Here is a 16852-nt window from a genome sequence, read left to right as displayed (position 1 = left end):
AAGGGTTGGGATGTGGAATTGGAGACAAGTGGGAGCGGAGTTGCTGGGCAAAGGATAGAATGACAGATGTAAAATAAATTCCATATAAAAGGTAAATACATTGACGGGCTGTGTTGATACAGTTGAGGTTGATGCCATGCAGGTGTTTGTACAAATGCACCAAGATGGACATGGTGCCATACATGCACTCAAACATTGTTGGCCTTGCTGTTATATTGTCCATGATGGTTTTCATTCATTGGTGGTTCATGTGGCAGGGCATGGATTGATTTTCTTTCTCAGGGTGGAATCTGATGGTTGAGGGGCAGCATCGGTGGGAGATCTGTCTACGTGCCCTTCAGCAGGGCGTTGACCCCGTTTGCCTCTGGATAAGAGGCTGTTAGATGACTGTGGTGTAGTTGGGCAGCATCACTGCATGTATATGTTTAAGAAATAGCCTCTAGCTTAATTTCCACATCACGGTAACATTTGGCTTATGATCTGATCAATAAGAGCCAATCACTTAATGATCAGGGTTTGTAGGGTCTACACATCGTATGTAATGTCTTAACCGTCCAGGTCTGCTTTGAGAACAGATTACCTGGTGACTTGGACAAGTAAGCCTGCTGATGTCATAAGTACTACCCGTCAGTGATTTGAGGGGCAGGTACAATTGATTTAAATTGTTTGACCATCCAGAGCACAATGAGTATTTTACAACTGCCTAAAGGTGGGCACAGAATACAGACAAAGGCACGTTAGCGCCAGGTACAAATTAGTCCGGTGAAAGGCGAGAATAAAGGACACACGTTCAGAAATATTCGTGTGACATTTAGTAACATACAAGAGGCAACCATTCTTGTCTTTCTGACACTTCATTTAATTCAGACCAACCACAGTTCAGAAATGCTTCAACACAAAATACACAGGTTTACAATGGTCATTGAAGTTGGAGGAAAACAGCACGACCTGATGAAGATATCCCAGAAGCCTTGTACATCTTCATGTTCCACAGGAAGATATCCTGCAAGGCATACTGTCAGCACCAGCATTCTAGTTCCCAGTCATGTGTGCATGCACATATGTAAAACTCACATTCAGTCACAGGTGTAAGCCACATCCAAGTACTTATAAGTTCCAACACAGGGGTCGCCGAACACGGAGTTGGATACCTCGACAATACACTGGCGCTCTCCGTCACACCTGCGTGTCAACAGGTACAGGTTAACACCACAGCCAATGAGTGCCTACAGGTAAATGCACACTGAAGGTTTCACTACCTTTCTGCCATTGTGCTGGTGCTGGATTGGCTGAGGCAGTTGGTGTTTTTGAGTTGTTCCTGTGGGCGCCCAATGGAACACACATCGTGTTGACGACGACCATAGTTGGCACGCTGAATATGGATCTCACCCCGATCTGAGGAAGAGAAAGAAGAAAAGGATGGCCAAATCTGGGTGTTTGTGTGGGCTAGTGACTAATATACGTCACCACATGATTATACCGTACGATAGTGCTAACCAGCTTACCACATAGTAGTTGGGAATCAGAGCCTTCACATACGATGCTGCTTACTGCAAGGACAACACAGGAGTTACACCACACTGGCCAGACAAATTAAGACATACATTAGCCTGGTGAAGTGTTAGGGATGGGCACTAACAGGGAATGTTGATTTCAGGTGCATTTTTTAAGTCATTTTAAACTTGTCGGCATGTACTAAAGTATAAAGGGCTATGCGCGTCATCTTTCACCGTTACCTTGTAGTTCCACTTCCTTATGAGCAGGTCTCAAAAGGCTAATATGTTAAGCAAACGGGCTGGCTAGACTGAAACTGGTGAAAAATAAAGTCAAACTGCTACACCAAATCTGCATTTCTATGCCATGCTATGTGTCAGATTAGCTGTATACCCTACAAATCTGTGGGAGTAGCGCTAGCTAGTTACCGTTCACTGAAACATAGTCAGTCTTAAACCAGATTAAGTGCGCACAAGCATCAAATAAGCTTAAGCCACTTCCCGTCCGTGTTCTTGCTGGCTAATTGAGCTTGATATGTACATCTAAAAAGGAACAGCATATGAGACAAGTCAAAAAGGGTCAATGCAGATAGTCGGGGGTAGTCATTCAGGAGTTTTATGGCTTGGGGGAAGTAGAAGCTGTTCAGGTTCCAGACTTGGTGCATCCGTACCATTTGTCAGTGGCCAGTGTCATTGACAATGTAGGGCTTTCCGACATGTGTGGTGTCGAGATGCTGATGGCAGGGAGCGCGGCCTCAGTGATTTACTGGGCCGTACGCACTACCCTCTGGCATATGACCGCAACGTGCTACATACCTAGTGGTAATGCAGCCAGTCAAAAAGCTCTCAATGGTGCAGCTGTAGAATTGAGCAGCGGAAGGCTGATAGCAAATCCTTTTAGCCTCCTGGCAGGGAGGGGCTCGGCCCTCCGTTTCCTGTAGTCCACAATCAGTTCCTTTGTCGTCTTGGCACCACACTGCCAGGTCTCCGACCTCCCTATAGGCTACGCTAACTAAAGTTGTTGCCGGCTACATTGTTCCATAACCACAGCTTGTGTGCTAGGGTTAGTTAGCAGGTGAGGGTGGCTTAAACATGGAGAAATAAATGCATGCATTTAACACGTTGTGGCCATAAAACAGAATTTAATAACAAAGCTGGTACCATAGGGGAACCAACCCATTCTATTCATCAGCAGAGTGCACGCTTTTACAAAAGAGTAAAATGGGTAGGAGTCATACTGATAGTACGTTGAATTAAATTATGGCTATTGGTGCCCACCACTAACTATTACTAGCACACATTCAGAGACTTACTTGTTTTGTGCTGTTGGACACAGGAGTATTTGGTGTCCAGGTACTTGTAAGTCCCAACACAGGGGTCCCCAAAAACCAAATTGGATGCCGGGACAACACACTGGCTCTTTCCATCGCACCTGGGTGTTTCAGAGACAGGTAGAGGTCATGAGTTCCCACAGGTAAACACTTCAGGTTCTAGTATCTTTTTACCATCTTGCTGGTGGTTGTTACCACTACGGCCAAGGAGTTCCTACAGGTAAACACCACTGGTTCTAGTACCTTTCTGCCATCTTGCTGGTGGAGGATTGGCTGAGGCAGTTGGTGTCGGTGAGTTGGTTATCGGGGCGCCCAATGGAACACACATCGTGTTTACGACGACCATAGTTGGCACGCTTGATTTGAATCTTACCTCCATCTGAGGGAGATGGGGGAAGAGAGACAAAGAAAAGGAGAAAGGTGAGGGATGAAGGAGAGCTAAGACTGGTGTGGGCCAGTGACGCTAATCTACAGTAGAAAATATCATAGGTGACTATACAGTAGTGTTGAGTAGCTTACCACATTGCAAGAAAGCATCATGGCCTTCACACGTGATGCTGATTGCTGCCAGGACAAATAAACAGGAATTACACACCACTCACAGTAGCTTGGTTGAGTAGTATCATCATTATTACATACAGTACCTCCATCTGTTATTGTACAGCAAGCTGCAGCCAGCACTGAAACAACATCACACAGCTAGTTCAGCAACATTCCACATCATATGCACTTGGGCCATGAAGGTATACTCCAGCATTTGAGTTATACTTATTGTACTGTAGTCATCAAGTTCAGAATTTAGTCTCTTATACCATGCATGCAATGTCACAATTTGTTAGACAAATTTGTTTATAACAATAGAAATTGAATGTCCCTCAGGTCATATATGACACGTACTTCCATTACTCTCAAATACAAACATTTGGTCATTTATATTTAAATTCTAATCTGCATCAGATACAGATTTTGTATACTCACATGCAACCACTGTCAGTCTGACCATTTGCATGATGCCAGGTACAGGAGTGGTAGTAACAGAGAAAATGCAACTGATGCTAATTAGACACAATACACCTGGTATTTATGTTATGGGACATGTCTTAATTAACCCAGGTGTATCTATTTGTCTCCAGGTGCACCTCATTGCAATTAGGGGCCGGTGTTTGCTGGTCTATACCTGGCTATTTGTTCAGTCTCATGGAGTTAGATAGAGGACTCTGGATGGATAAAAAGACATTTTGGCATTAACATTGCCATTGAGGGCGGAACATTTTAAAGTAGCCATCTAGGTGGAGCTTCTTCGTTAAGGAAGAATCACACGGGCCACGTTCAGTCGCAAAACCTTCGAGCATTGCAGATTTCCATGTCATGAATAGAGACAACGTATTTCCTTATTCTAAATGTCGGAGACATATTTGTTCAACATAGCATATTTTTATCTGAACCTTCCAAAACGTTGCATCCTGCTGAACGCACCCTATTATTCAATCCGGGTCATCAGGAGGGATCAGCCAATTAATTATACTCTTGAGCAAACATTGCATAACTGTAGGTGGCAGTAAATTGCCAGCTTTGCCTTCAAATAGTACCTTTTCAAACAACACACTCTGTGGTGGTGTGCAGCCTTTTAGATTGTTTGCCAACTCATAGAAATTATAGAAGAAAATTGACTACTTTAATAAAATGAATATTGCCTCTATTGTCTCAAATGTAATTACATTTGTTATTTGATTGATGTCCGAGCGCTCACGAACGCCATAATATGACACAAATAAAGATGATATCCTGTGTCCATCATTCTCTATGGTCAATTTCCCCATGATGTGTTGTTCTGGTGGCTATGTGTCCTCCTCCTCTCAACTTTCGATTCTCAGGGCTGCTGGACAGGTGCCTTGCCCTTCAACGTGCGAGCCCTTTGGGTGTTAAACTTATCAGGCTTCACCGCCGCGGTCCGGAAATGCTGGTCCCAGTGATTTTGTGCATTTATATGTTCCCAGTTGCCACTCCTGTGAAGGGAGACCACTGAGCTTGAAGGCAGTTTGGTGACCACAGAACCCACAGTACAGGTACTCTACTGTGAACATTATTAAAGTGAACCGTGTTGAATGACTATGTACAGTCGTGGCCAAAAGTTTTGTATGATTGCAATTTGCATATACTCCAGATCAGATGAATTGCAATTAATTGCAAAGTCCCTCTTTGCCATGCAAATGAACTGAATCCCCCCAAAACATTTTCACTGCATTTCAGCCCTGCCACAAAAGGACCAGCTGATATCATGTCAGTGATTATCTCGTTAACACACGTGTGAGTGTTGACGAGGATAAGGCTGGAGATCACTCTTTCATGCTGATTGAGTTCGCATAACAGACTGGAAGCTTCAAAAGGAGGGTGGTGCTTGGAATCATTGTTCTTCCTCTGTCAACCATGCTTACCTGCAAGGAAACATGTGCCGTCATCAGTGCTTTGCACAAAAAGGGCTTCACAGGCAAGGATATTGCTGCCAGTAAGATTGCACCTAAATCAACCATTTATCGGATCATCAAGAACTTCAAGGAGAGCGGTTCAATTGTTGTGAAGAAGGCTTCCGGGCGCCCAAGAAAGTTCAGCAAGCACCAGGACCGTCTCCTAAAGTTGATTCAGCTGCTGGATCGGGGCACCATCAGTACAAAGCTTGCTCAGGAATGGCAGCAGGCAGGTGTGAGTGCATCTGGGGTAAAGTCATTTTCTCTGATGAATCCCGTTTCCGATTGTTTGGGGCATATGGAAAAAAGCTTGTCCAGAGAAGACAAGGTGAGCGCCACCATCAGTCCTGTGCCATGCCAACAGTAAAGCATCCTGAGACCATCCATGTGTGGGGTTGCTTCTCAGCCAAAGGAGTGGGCTCACACACAATTTTGCCTAAGAACACAGCCATGAATAAAGAATGGAACCAACACATCTTCCGAGAGCAACTTCTCCCAACCATCCAGGAACAGTTTGGTGAAGAACAATGCCTTTTCCAGCATGATGGAGCACCTTACCATAAGGCAAAAGTGATAACTAAGTGGCTCGGCGAACAAAACATCGATATTTTGGAGATAGAAAACTTCTATCTCCAGTTTCTCAGTCTCTTGGTCACAGCTTTGATGCACCTGTACTTTCACCTCCTTCTAGATGGTAGCGGGGTGAACAGGCCATGGCTCCGAGTAACTTAAAGCTTTTCATCCTCTCCAGTGCGGCCCCGTAGACGTGGATGGGGACTAGCTCTCTGCTGTCTACTGTTGTCCACGATCATCTCATTTGTTTTGTTGACATTGAGGGAGAGGTTATTTTCCTGGCATCATTCCGTCAGGGCCCTCAACTCCTCACTGTAGGCCGTCTCGACATTGTTGGTAATCAAGCCTACCACTGTTGTCAGCAAACTTGATGATTGAGTTGCCACACAGTCATGGGTGAACAGGGAGTACAGGAGGAGGCTGAGCACACACCTTTGTGGGGCCCCAGTCTTGAGGATCAGCCTGGCGGAGGTGTTGTTGCCTACCTTCACACCTGAGGTCGGCCCGTCGGCCCAGCTGCACAGGGCGGGGTTGAGACCAAGGGCCTAAGCTTAGTGATGTGGTATGATTGCTATTTTCTTTCGTTTTTGAACCAGAAACCCCAACAGAAGCTAGCCAGCTAACTAGCTACTAGCTAGCAGTCAGCTAGCCACTGCTAGCGGTCACCAGCTACCTTTAGCCCAGAATACTCTTGCCAGTTTGCACAGCACGAATCAAACCAGAGCAAATCTGACTTATTTTTCTCCATATCTCCTAATTCCCACTTCAAGCTCTAAACCCTTTCAACTGGATCATCGCAGCTAGCTGCTATCCGATTGGCTTCTCCTGGCTAACATCTCTGTCCCGAAGCAAGCACCTATTAGCCTGGAGCTATTTCATGCTAGGCCCATCTCCCAGCTAGCTAAAGAAGTCCATCAGCCACTCCTTAGGCTTCAATACCTATTTTGCCAATTGGCCTAGACCCCTTTTATTGCCGATATGGAGCCCCGACGATCCTTCCCGACTGGACTACCGATGTAATCCGCCCGAGGGGCTTTTCAATGGCTCCCCCGTAACGACATCCCTCGAATGCCCATCTACTAGCCTTCTAGATTCAGCCCGCTAGCTGTCTAGAGCACACCGGACTGTTGGCTGAAGAAGTCCATCAGCCAATTCTTTTGGGGCTACTATACCTATTTTGCAAATTGGCCTGGACCCTTTTACTACACGGAGCCCAAATAATCCATCACGACTGATCTGCCGACGTAACAGCACGAAGGGGCTACAACTGACTTCTTCCGTTGCGACATCCCTCGAATGCACATCTGCTAGCCTGCTAGCCCCGGCCCGCTAGCTGTCTGAATCGTCGTGTCTCCAGCTCGCCAGGCTACTCACTGGACCCAATGATGATCACTCGGCTACGCATGCCTCTCCATAATGTCAATGTGCCTCGTCCATTGCTGTTTTGGTTAGTAATTATTGCCTTATTTCATTCATCTAACTATAACATTTTCCGACAAGATAGAACTGCCAAAGGAGGCGGAGTTGCAATCAACTGCAGCATTAGCCTGCAGAGGTCTGTCTTACTATCCAGGTCAAAGAATTTGACCTTGTACTTTTAAAAGTCAACCTTTCCAGAAACAAATCTCTCGCCATTGCCACTTGCTATAGACCACCTTCTGTGCCCTGGACACCATATGTGAACTGATTGCCCCCCATCTATCTTCAGAGCTCGTGCTGTTAGGTGACCTATACTGGGATATGCTTAACCTGTTATGGCTAGGGGGCAGTATTTTCACGGCTGGATAAAAAACGTGCCCGATTTAATCTGGTTACCACTCCTACCCAGTAACTAGAATATGCATATACGTATTACATATGGATAGAAAACACCCTAAAGTTTCTAAAACTGTTTGAATGGTGTCTGTGAGTATAACAGAACTCATTTGGCAGGCAAAAACCTGACAAGGTTTCAGGCAGGAAGTGGGCTGTCTGACAAGGTGTCGTTCTTCTTGTCTCTGTTTATTGAAGAGTGAGGATCTTAGCTGTCCCGTGACACTTCCTACGGCTGCCATAGGGTCTCAGAAGGCGGTAAAAAGCTGAATCGTGGCTTTGCAGGCTCTGGCTGAAACAAAGTAGCGTGTTTGGGTAGTGGCTGGTTACAGTACTGTGAGACTCAGGCGCGTGCCCGCGTCGACCGAATGCTTTGTTTTCTTTCCTCTGTTTAGCTAAAAGGAGATTCCCGGTCGGAATATTATCGCATTATTATGGCATAAAAATGGATTTTAAACAGCGGTTGACATGCTTCGAAGTACGGTAATGGAATATTTCGATTTTTTTTGTCACGAATTGCGCCACGCGCACGACCCTGATTTACCATTTCAGATAGTGTCTGGGACGCACGAATAAAACGCCGCTATTCGGATATAACGATGGATTATTTTGGACCAAACCAACATTTGTTATTGAAGTAGCAGTCCTGGGAGTGCATTCTGACGAAGACAACAAAAGGTAATGAAACTTTTATAATAGTAAAGCTGATATTGGTGAGTGCTAAACTTGCCGGGTGTCTAAATAGCTAGCCCGTGATGCCTGGGCTATGTACTTAGAATATTGCAAAATGTGCTTTCACCAAAAAGCTATTTTAAAATCGGACATATCGAGTGCATAGAGGAGGTCTGTATCTATAATTCTTAAAATAATTGTTATGCTTTTTGTGAACGTTTATCGTGAGTAATTTAGTAAAATGTTAGCGAATTCCCCGGAAGTTTGCGGGGGGTATGCTAGTTCTGAATGTCACATGCTAATGTAAAAAGCTGGTTTTTGATATAAATATGAACTTGATTGAACAAAACATGCATGTATTGTATAACATAATGTCCTAGGGTTGTCATCTGATGAAGATCATCAAAGGTTAGTGTTGCATTTAGCTGTCTTCTAGGTTTTTGTGACATTATATGCTAGCATTTTAAAGACAAGACTCTCGTTAATCTAACCACACTGTCCGATTTCAAAAAGGCTTTACAACGAAAGCAAAACATTAGATTATGTCAGCAGAGTACCCAGCCAGAAATAATCAGACACCCATTTTTCAAGCTAGCATATAATGTCACAAAAACCCAGAAGACAGCTAAATGCAGCACTAACCTTTGATGATCTTCATCAGATGACAACCCTAGTACATTATGTTATACAATACATGCATGTTTTGTTCAATCAAGTTCATATTTATATCAAAAACCAGCTTTTTACATTAGCATGTGACGTTCAGAAAAAGCATACCCCCGCAATCTTCCGGTGAATTTACAAACAATTTACTAAATTACGTTAGCGTCCCACTCTATTCAACAGCCAGTGGAATCGCTGTGTATGTTCCGAACTAGCATACCCACCGAAAACTTCTGATGAATTTACTAAATTACTAATCATAAACGTTGACAAAATGCATAACAATTATTTTAAGAATTATAGATACAGAACTCCTCTATGCACTCGATATGTCCGATTTTAAAATAGCTTTTCGGTGAAAGCACATTTTGCAATATTCTAAGTAGATAGCCCGGCATCACAGGGCTAGCTATTTAGACACCCTGCAAGTTTAGCCTTCACCAACCTCCGATTTACTATTAGAAAAGTTTGATTACTTTTGGTGTTCTTCGTCAGAATGCACTCCCAGGACTTCTACTTCAATAACAAATGTTGGTTTGGTCCCAAATAATCCATAGTTATATCCAAACAGTGGCGTTTTGTTCGTGCGTTCAAGACACTATCCGAAAAGAAGGGTGACGAGCACGACGCATTTCGTGACCAGAAAATTCTAAATATTCCATTACCGTACTTCGAAGCATGTCAACCACTGTTTACAATCAATTTTTATGCCATTTTTATCGTAAAAAAGCGATAATATTCCGACCGGGAATCTGCATTTAGCTAAAAAGACGAATGAAAATAAAGCACGGGGTCGACTCGTGCACGCGCCTAAGCCCATTGTCCTCTGATCGGCCACTTGCCAAAAGCGCAAATGTGTTTCAGCCTGGGGCTGCCTCGATATCATTCAGCTTTTTCCCGGGCTCTGAGAGCCTATGGGAGCCGTAGGAAATGTCACGTTACAGAAAAGATCCTCAGTCTTCAATAAACAGAGACAAGAAGAACAAGATCTTGTCAGAGAGGGCACTTCCTGTAAAGATTCTTCTCAGGTTTTTGCCTGCCATATGAGTTCTGTTATACTCACAGACACCATTCAAACAGTTTTAGAAACTTTAGGGTGTTTCCTATCCAAAGCCAATAATTATATGCATTAAATCGGGTACGTTTTTTTATCCGGCCGTGTCAATACTGCCCCCTACCCCCAACAGGTTAACAAACAGATCACCGACCGTTTCGAATCCCACCGTAATTTCTCCGCTATGCAATCTGGTTTCCGAGCTGGTCGTGGGTGTACCTCAGCCACGCTCAAGGTCCTAAAATATATCATAACCGCCATCGATTAGAGACAATACTGTGCAGCTGTATTCATCGACCTGGCCAAGGCTTTCGACTCTGTCAATCACCACATTCTTATCGGCAGACTCAACAACCTTGGTTTCTCAATTGACTGCCTAGCCTGGTTCACCAACTTCTTCTCAGACAGAGTTCAGTGGGTCAAATCGGAGGGCCTGTTGTCCGGACCTCTGGCAGTCTCTATGGGGGTGCCACAGGGTTCAATTCTCGGGCCGACTCTTTTCTCTGTATACATCAATGATGTTGCTCTTGCTGCTGGTGTTTCTCTGATCCACCTCTACGCAGATGACACCATTTTGTATACTTCTGGCCCTTCTTTGGACACTGTGTTAACTAACCTCCAGACGAGCTTCAATGCCATACAACTCTCCTTCCGTGGCCTCCAACTGCTCTTAAATGCAAGTAAAACTAAGTTTATGCTCTTCAACCGATCGCTGCCCACACCTGCCCGCCGGTACAGCATCACTACTATGGACGGTTCTGAATTAGAATATGTGGACAACTACAAATACCTAGGTGTCTGGTTAGACTGTGAACTCTCCTTCCAGACTCACATTAAGCCTCTCCAATGCAAAATTAAACCTAGAATCGGCTTCCTATTTCGCAACAAAGCATCCTTCACTCATGCTGCCAAACATACCCACGTAAAACTGACAATCCTACCTATCCTTGAAATCGGCGATGTCATTTACAAAATAGCCTCCAACACTCTACTCAACAAATTTATTGCAGTCTATCGCAGTGCCATCCGTTTTGTCACCAAAGCCCCATATACTAACCACCACTGCGACCTGCATGCTCTCGTAGGCTAGCCCTCGCTTCATATTCGTCGCCAAACCAGGTCATCTATAAGTCTTTGCTAGGTAAAGTGCCACCTTATCTCAGCTCACTGGTCACCATAGCAGCACCCACCCGTAGCACGAGCTCCAGCAGGTATATCTCACTGGTCACCCCCAAGGCCAATTCCTCCTTTGGCTAACTTTCCTTCCAGTTCTCTGCTGCCAATGACTGGAAGGAACTGCAAAAATGACTGAAGCTGGAGACTCATATCTCCCTCACTAACGTTAAGCATCAGCTGTCAGAGCAGCTCACAGATCACTGCACCTGTACGTAGCCCATCTGTAAATAGCCCATCCAACTACCTCATCCCCCATACTGTAATTTATTTTATTTATTTTGCTCCTTTGCACCCCAGTATCTCTACTTGCACACTCATCATATGCACATCTATTACTCTAGTGTTTATTTGCTGTACAGTAATTATTTAGCCACTATGGCCTATTTATTGCCTTACCTCCCTTATTCTACCTCGTTTGAACATGCAGTATATTGTATTATTGACTGCATGGTTGTTTATTCCATGTTTAACTCTGTGTTGTTGTTTGTGTCGCACTGCTTTGCTTTATCTTGGCCAGGTCGCAGTTGTAAATGAGAACTTGTTCTCAACTGGCCTACCTGGTTAAGTAACGGTGAAATAAAAAATGTAAAAAATGTAAAAAGTGATGAGATTGGAGGGCACTATGGTGTTGAAGGCTAAACCAATCACTGTTACATTGAACTGGTGTTATGAGAATTTTGTTCCCGATGTACATAAACTGAACTTCAATTAAACTACTCAGTCTGCACTCAGAGCACTCAGAGTTTGTAAGATTCTGGTTCAATGACACAGACGGAGGCCCAGCCTACAATAGTCAACAATGTTTATTCATGAGGGCTCTGAATATCATACAATGTACACAGCCTTTTATACCTAACCTTTGGTCATACCATATGTCATACCCCTTACAAATGCCCCTCCTCTTCTTTAACACTGTCAATGCTTATTTACAAGTCTTCTCCATCACATACATTGCTTATCATATCCTGCCCCATGTTACATAATCTACTGCAAGCCTAAAGGTTGGGAGACCTTCTTCCTGTTATCAGTTTCACAGTGGTCACAAGTTGTCTGCTGTCTGTTAACCTGTTCAGGTATAGGGGGCAGTATTTTCCCTTTTGGATGAAAAGCATGCCCAGAGTAAACTGCCTAATACTCGGGCCCAGAGTCAAATATTTGCATATCATTAGTAGATTTGGATAGAAAACACTTTAAAGTTTCTAAAACTTTTTGAATGATGTCTTTGAATATAACAGAACTCATATGGCAGGCAAAAACCTAAGAGGTATCCAACCAGGAAGTGGGAACTCTGAGGCTTGTAGTCTTTTGAAATGATTGTCTATCCAAACTACAGTGTCTGTGATGTCATATTGCACTTCCTAAGGCTTCCACTAGATGTCAACAGTCATTAGAACCTTGTTTGAGGCTTCTACTATGCAATTTGATTGAATAACAACCGGAACAATAAGTGGTCTGGCTGGGGTTGCTTACTTACCTCATGCGCGGTCACGCAGGCCTAGCCATTTTTATTTTTCTTCTGTAATGAATACGCTAATGTCCGGTTGGAATATTATCAAAGTTTTATGTTAAAAACACCCTAAAGATTGATTGTGAACATCAAATCAAATCAAATTTTCAAATCAAATCAAAATCAAATCAAATTTATTTTTATATAGCCCTTCGTACATCAGCTGATATTCTCAAAGTGCTGTACAGAAACCCAGCCTAAAACCCCAAACAGCAAGCAAAGCATGTGAAAGAAGCATGGTGGCTAGGAAAAACTCCCTAGGAAAAACTCCCTAGAAAGGCCAAAAACCTAGGAAGAAACCTAGAGAGGAACCAGGCTATGAGGGGTGGCCAGTCCTCTTCTGGCTGTGCAGGGTGGATATTATAACAGAACATGGTCAAAATGTTAAAATGTTAAAATGTTCATAAATGACCAGCATGGTCAAATAATAATAATCATAGTAGTTGTCGAGGGTGCAACAAGCACGTCCGGTGAACAGGTCAGGGTTCCATAGCCGCAGCCAGAACAGTTGAAACTGGAGCAGCAGCACGGCCAGGTGGACTGGGGACAGCAAGGAGTCATCATACCAGGTAGTCCTGAGGCATGGTCCTAGGGCTCAGGTCCTCCGAGAGAAAGACAGAAAGAGAGAAAGAGAGAATTAGAGAGAGCATATTTAAATACACACAGGACACCGGATAAGACAAGAGAAATACTCCAGATGTAACAGACTGACCCTAGCCCCCCGACACATAAACTACTGCAGCATAAATACTGGAGGCTGAGACAGGAGGGATCAGAAGACACTGTGGCCCCATCCGATGATACCCCCGGACAGGGCCAAACAGGCAGGATATAACCCCACCCACTTTGCCAAAGCACAGCCCCCACACCACTAGAGGGATGTCTCCAACCACCAACTTACCGTCCTAAGACAAGGCCGAGTATAGCCCACAACGATCTCCGCCATGGCGCCAACCCAGACAGGAAGACCACGTCAGTGACTCAACCCACTCAAGTGACGCACCCCTCCCATGGACGGCATGGAAGAACACCAGTAGGCCAGTGACTCAGCCTCTGTAAAAGGGTTAGAGGCAGAGAATCCCAGTGGAAAGAGGGGAACCGGCAAGGCAGAGACAGCAAGGGCGGTTCGTTGCTCCAGCCTTTCCGTTCACCTTCACACTCCTGGGCCAGACTATACTTAATCATAGGACCTACTGAAGAGATAAGTCTTCAGTAAAGACTTAAAGGTTGAGACTGAGTCTGCGTCTCTCACATTGGTAGGCAGACCATTCCATAAAAATGGAGCTCTATAGGAGAAAGCCCTACCTCCAGCCGTTTGCTTAGAAATTCTAGGGACAATTAGGAGGCCTGCGTCTTGTGACCGTAGCGTACGTGTAGGTATGTACGGCAGGACCAAATCGGAAAGATAGGTAGGAGCAAGCCCATGTAATGCTTTGTAGGTTAGCAGTAAAACCTTGAAATCAGCCCTTGCCTTAACAGGAAGCCAGTGTAGGGAGGCTAACACTGGAGTAATATGATCAAATTTTTTGGTTCTAGTCAGGATTCTAGCAGCCGTATTTAGCACTAACTGAAGTTTATTTAGTGCTTTATCCGGGTAGCCGGAAAGTAGAGCATTGCAGTAGTCCAGCCTAGAAGTAACAAAAGCATGGATTAATTTTTCTGCGTCATTTTTGGACAGAAAATTTCTGATTTTTGCAATGTTACGTAGATGGAAAAAAGCTGTCCTTGAAACAGTCTTGATATGTTCTTCAAAAGAGAGATCAGGGTCCAGAGTAACGCCGAGGTCCTTCACAGTTTTATTTGAGACGACTGTACAACCATCCAGATTAATTGTCAGATTCAACAGAAGATCTCTTTGTTTCTTGGGACCTAGAACAAGCATCTCTGTTTTGTCCGAGTTTAAAAGTAGAAAGTTTGCAGCCATCCACTTCTTTATGTCTGAAACACAGGCTTCTAGCGAGGGCAATTTTGGGGCTTCACCATGTTTCATTGAAATGTACAGCTGTGTGTCGTCCGCATAGCAGTGAAATTTAACATTATGTTTTCGAATGACATCCCCAAGAGGTAAAATATATAGTGAAAACAATAGTGGTCCTAAAACGGAACCTTGAGGAACACCGAAATTTACAATTGATTTGTCAGAGGACAAACCATTCACAGAGACAAACTGATATCTTTCCGACAGATAAGATCTAAACCAGGCCAGAACTTGTCCATGTAGACCAATTTGGGTTTCCAATCTCTCCAAAAGAATGTGGTGATCGATGGTATCAAAAGCGGCACTAAGATCTAGGAGCACGAGGACAGATGCAGAGCCTCGGTCTGACGTCATTAAAAGGTCATTTACCACCTTCACAAGTGCAGTCTCAGTGCTATGATGGGGTCTAAAACCAGACTGAAGCGTTTCGTATACATTGTTTGTCTTCAGGAAGGCAGTCAGTTGCTGTGCAACAGCTTTTTCTAAAATTTTGGAGAGGAATGGAAGATTCGATATAGGCCGATAGTTTTTTATAATTTCTGGATCAAGATTCGGCTTTTTCAAGAGAGGCTTTATTACTGCCACTTTTAGTGAGCTTGGTACACATCCGGTGGATAGAGAGCCGTTTATTATGTTCAACATAGGAGGGCCAAGCACAGGAAGCAGCTCTTTCAGTAGTTTAGTTGGAATAGGGTCCAGTATGCAGCTTGAGGGTTTGGAGGCCATGATTATTTTCATCATTGCGTCAAGAGATATAGTACTAAAACACTTTAGTATCTCCCTTGATCCTAGGTCCTGGCAGAGTTGTGCAGACTCAGGACAATGGAGCTTTGGAGGAATACCCAGATTTAAAGAGGAGTCTGTAATTTGCTTTCTAATGATCATGATCTTTTCCTCAAAGAAGTTCATAAATTTATTACTGCTGAAGTGAAAGCCATCCTCCATTTGCGAAGGCTGCTTTTTAGTTAGCTTTGCGACAGTATCAAAAAGAAATTTCGGATTGTTCTTATTTTCCTCAATTAAGTTGGAAAAATAGGATGATCGAGCAGCAGTAAGGGCTCTTCGATACTGCACGGTACTGTCTTTCCAAGCTAGTCGGAAGACTTCCAGTTTGGTGTGGCGCCATTTCCGTTCCAATTTTCTGGAAGCTTGCTTCAGAGCTCGTGTATTTTCTGTATACCAGGGAGCTAGTTTCTTATGACAGATGTTTTTAGTTTTTAGGGGTGCAACTGCATCTAGGGTATTGCGCAAGGTTAAATTGAGTTCCTCGGTTAGGTGGCTAACTGATTTTTGTCCTCTGACGTCCTTGGGTAGGCAGAGGCAGTCTGGAAGGGCATCAAGGAATCTTTGGGTTGTCTGAGAATTTATAGCACGACTTTTAATGCTCCTTGGTTGGGGTCTGAGCAGATTATTTGTTGCAATTGCAAACGTAATAAAATGGTGGTCCGATAGTCCAGGATTATGAGGAAAAACATTTAGATCCACAACATTTATTCCATGGGACAAAACTAGGTCCAGAGTATGACTGTGGCAGTGAGTAGGTCCAGAGACATGTTGGACAAAACCCACTGAGTCGATGATGGCTCCGAAAGCCTTTTGGAGTGGGTCTGTGGACTTTTCCATGTGAATGTTAAAGTCAACAAAAATTAGAATATTATCTGCTATGACTACAAGATCCGATAGGAATTCAGGGAACTCAGTGAGGAACACTGCATATGGCCCAGGAGGCCTATAAACAGTAGCTATAAAAAGTGAGTGAGTAGGCTGCATAGATTTCATGACTAGAAGCTCAAAAGACGAAAACGTCATTGTTGTTTTTTTTTTTGTAAATTGAAATTTGCTATCGTAAATGTTAGCAACACCTCCGCCTTTGCCGGATGCACGGGGGGTATGGTCACTAATGTAACCTGGGGGTGAGGCCTCATTTAACACAGTAAATTCATCAGGCTTAAGCCATGTTTCAGTCAGGCCAATCACATCAAGATTATTATCAGTGATTAGTTCATTGACTATAACTGCCTTGGAAGTGAGGGATCTAACATTAAGTAACCCAATTTTGAGATGTGAGGTATCACAATCTCTTTCAATAATGGCAGGAATGGAGGAGGTCTTTATACTAGTGAGATTA

General features: G+C 43.9%; 1 protein-coding gene across 1 annotated transcript; it reads right to left on the bottom strand.

Annotated features, from left to right (window-relative positions):
- Nucleotides 1-841: 841 nt before the first annotated feature.
- On the bottom strand, nucleotides 842-3868 carry LOC123729697 (L-rhamnose-binding lectin CSL3-like). Its single transcript, XM_082967714.1, has 9 exons — nucleotides 3803-3868; nucleotides 3469-3504; nucleotides 3344-3388; nucleotides 3068-3203; nucleotides 2807-2925; nucleotides 1506-1550; nucleotides 1260-1395; nucleotides 1075-1182; nucleotides 842-1003 (listed from the first exon to the last, which is right to left on the bottom strand). Exons 1-8 carry the CDS (start codon nucleotides 3831-3833, stop codon nucleotides 1077-1079), a joined length of 654 nt encoding a protein of 217 aa, XP_082823840.1. The 5' UTR covers nucleotides 3834-3868; the 3' UTR covers nucleotides 842-1003; nucleotides 1075-1076.
- Between the last annotated feature and the right edge of the window lie 12984 nt (nucleotides 3869-16852).

This window comes from Salmo salar, chromosome 22, assembly GCF_965601325.2.
Source record: "Salmo salar chromosome 22, fSalSal1, whole genome shotgun sequence".
Classification (NCBI taxonomy): Eukaryota; Metazoa; Chordata; class Actinopteri; order Salmoniformes; family Salmonidae; genus Salmo; species Salmo salar.
The sequence above is the reverse complement of the archived record's forward strand: the minus strand, read 5'-3'. Positions and strand labels throughout refer to the sequence as shown.

What these genes read in the sequence shown, in the direction of transcription:
- LOC123729697 (XM_082967714.1), bottom strand. Translation starts at nt 3,833, where the DNA reads ATGCAAATGGTCAGACTGACAGTGGTTGCAT. An exon ending in TGTCCAACAGCACAAAACAA is followed by an intron (nt 1,551 to 2,806) that starts GTAAGTCTCTGA and finishes TTGTCCTTGCAG; the next exon opens with TAAGCAGCATCGTATGTGAA. An exon ending in TGATTCCCAACTACTATGTG is followed by an intron (nt 1,396 to 1,505) that starts GTAAGCTGGTTA and finishes TCTCTTCCTCAG; the next exon opens with ATCGGGGTGAGATCCATATT.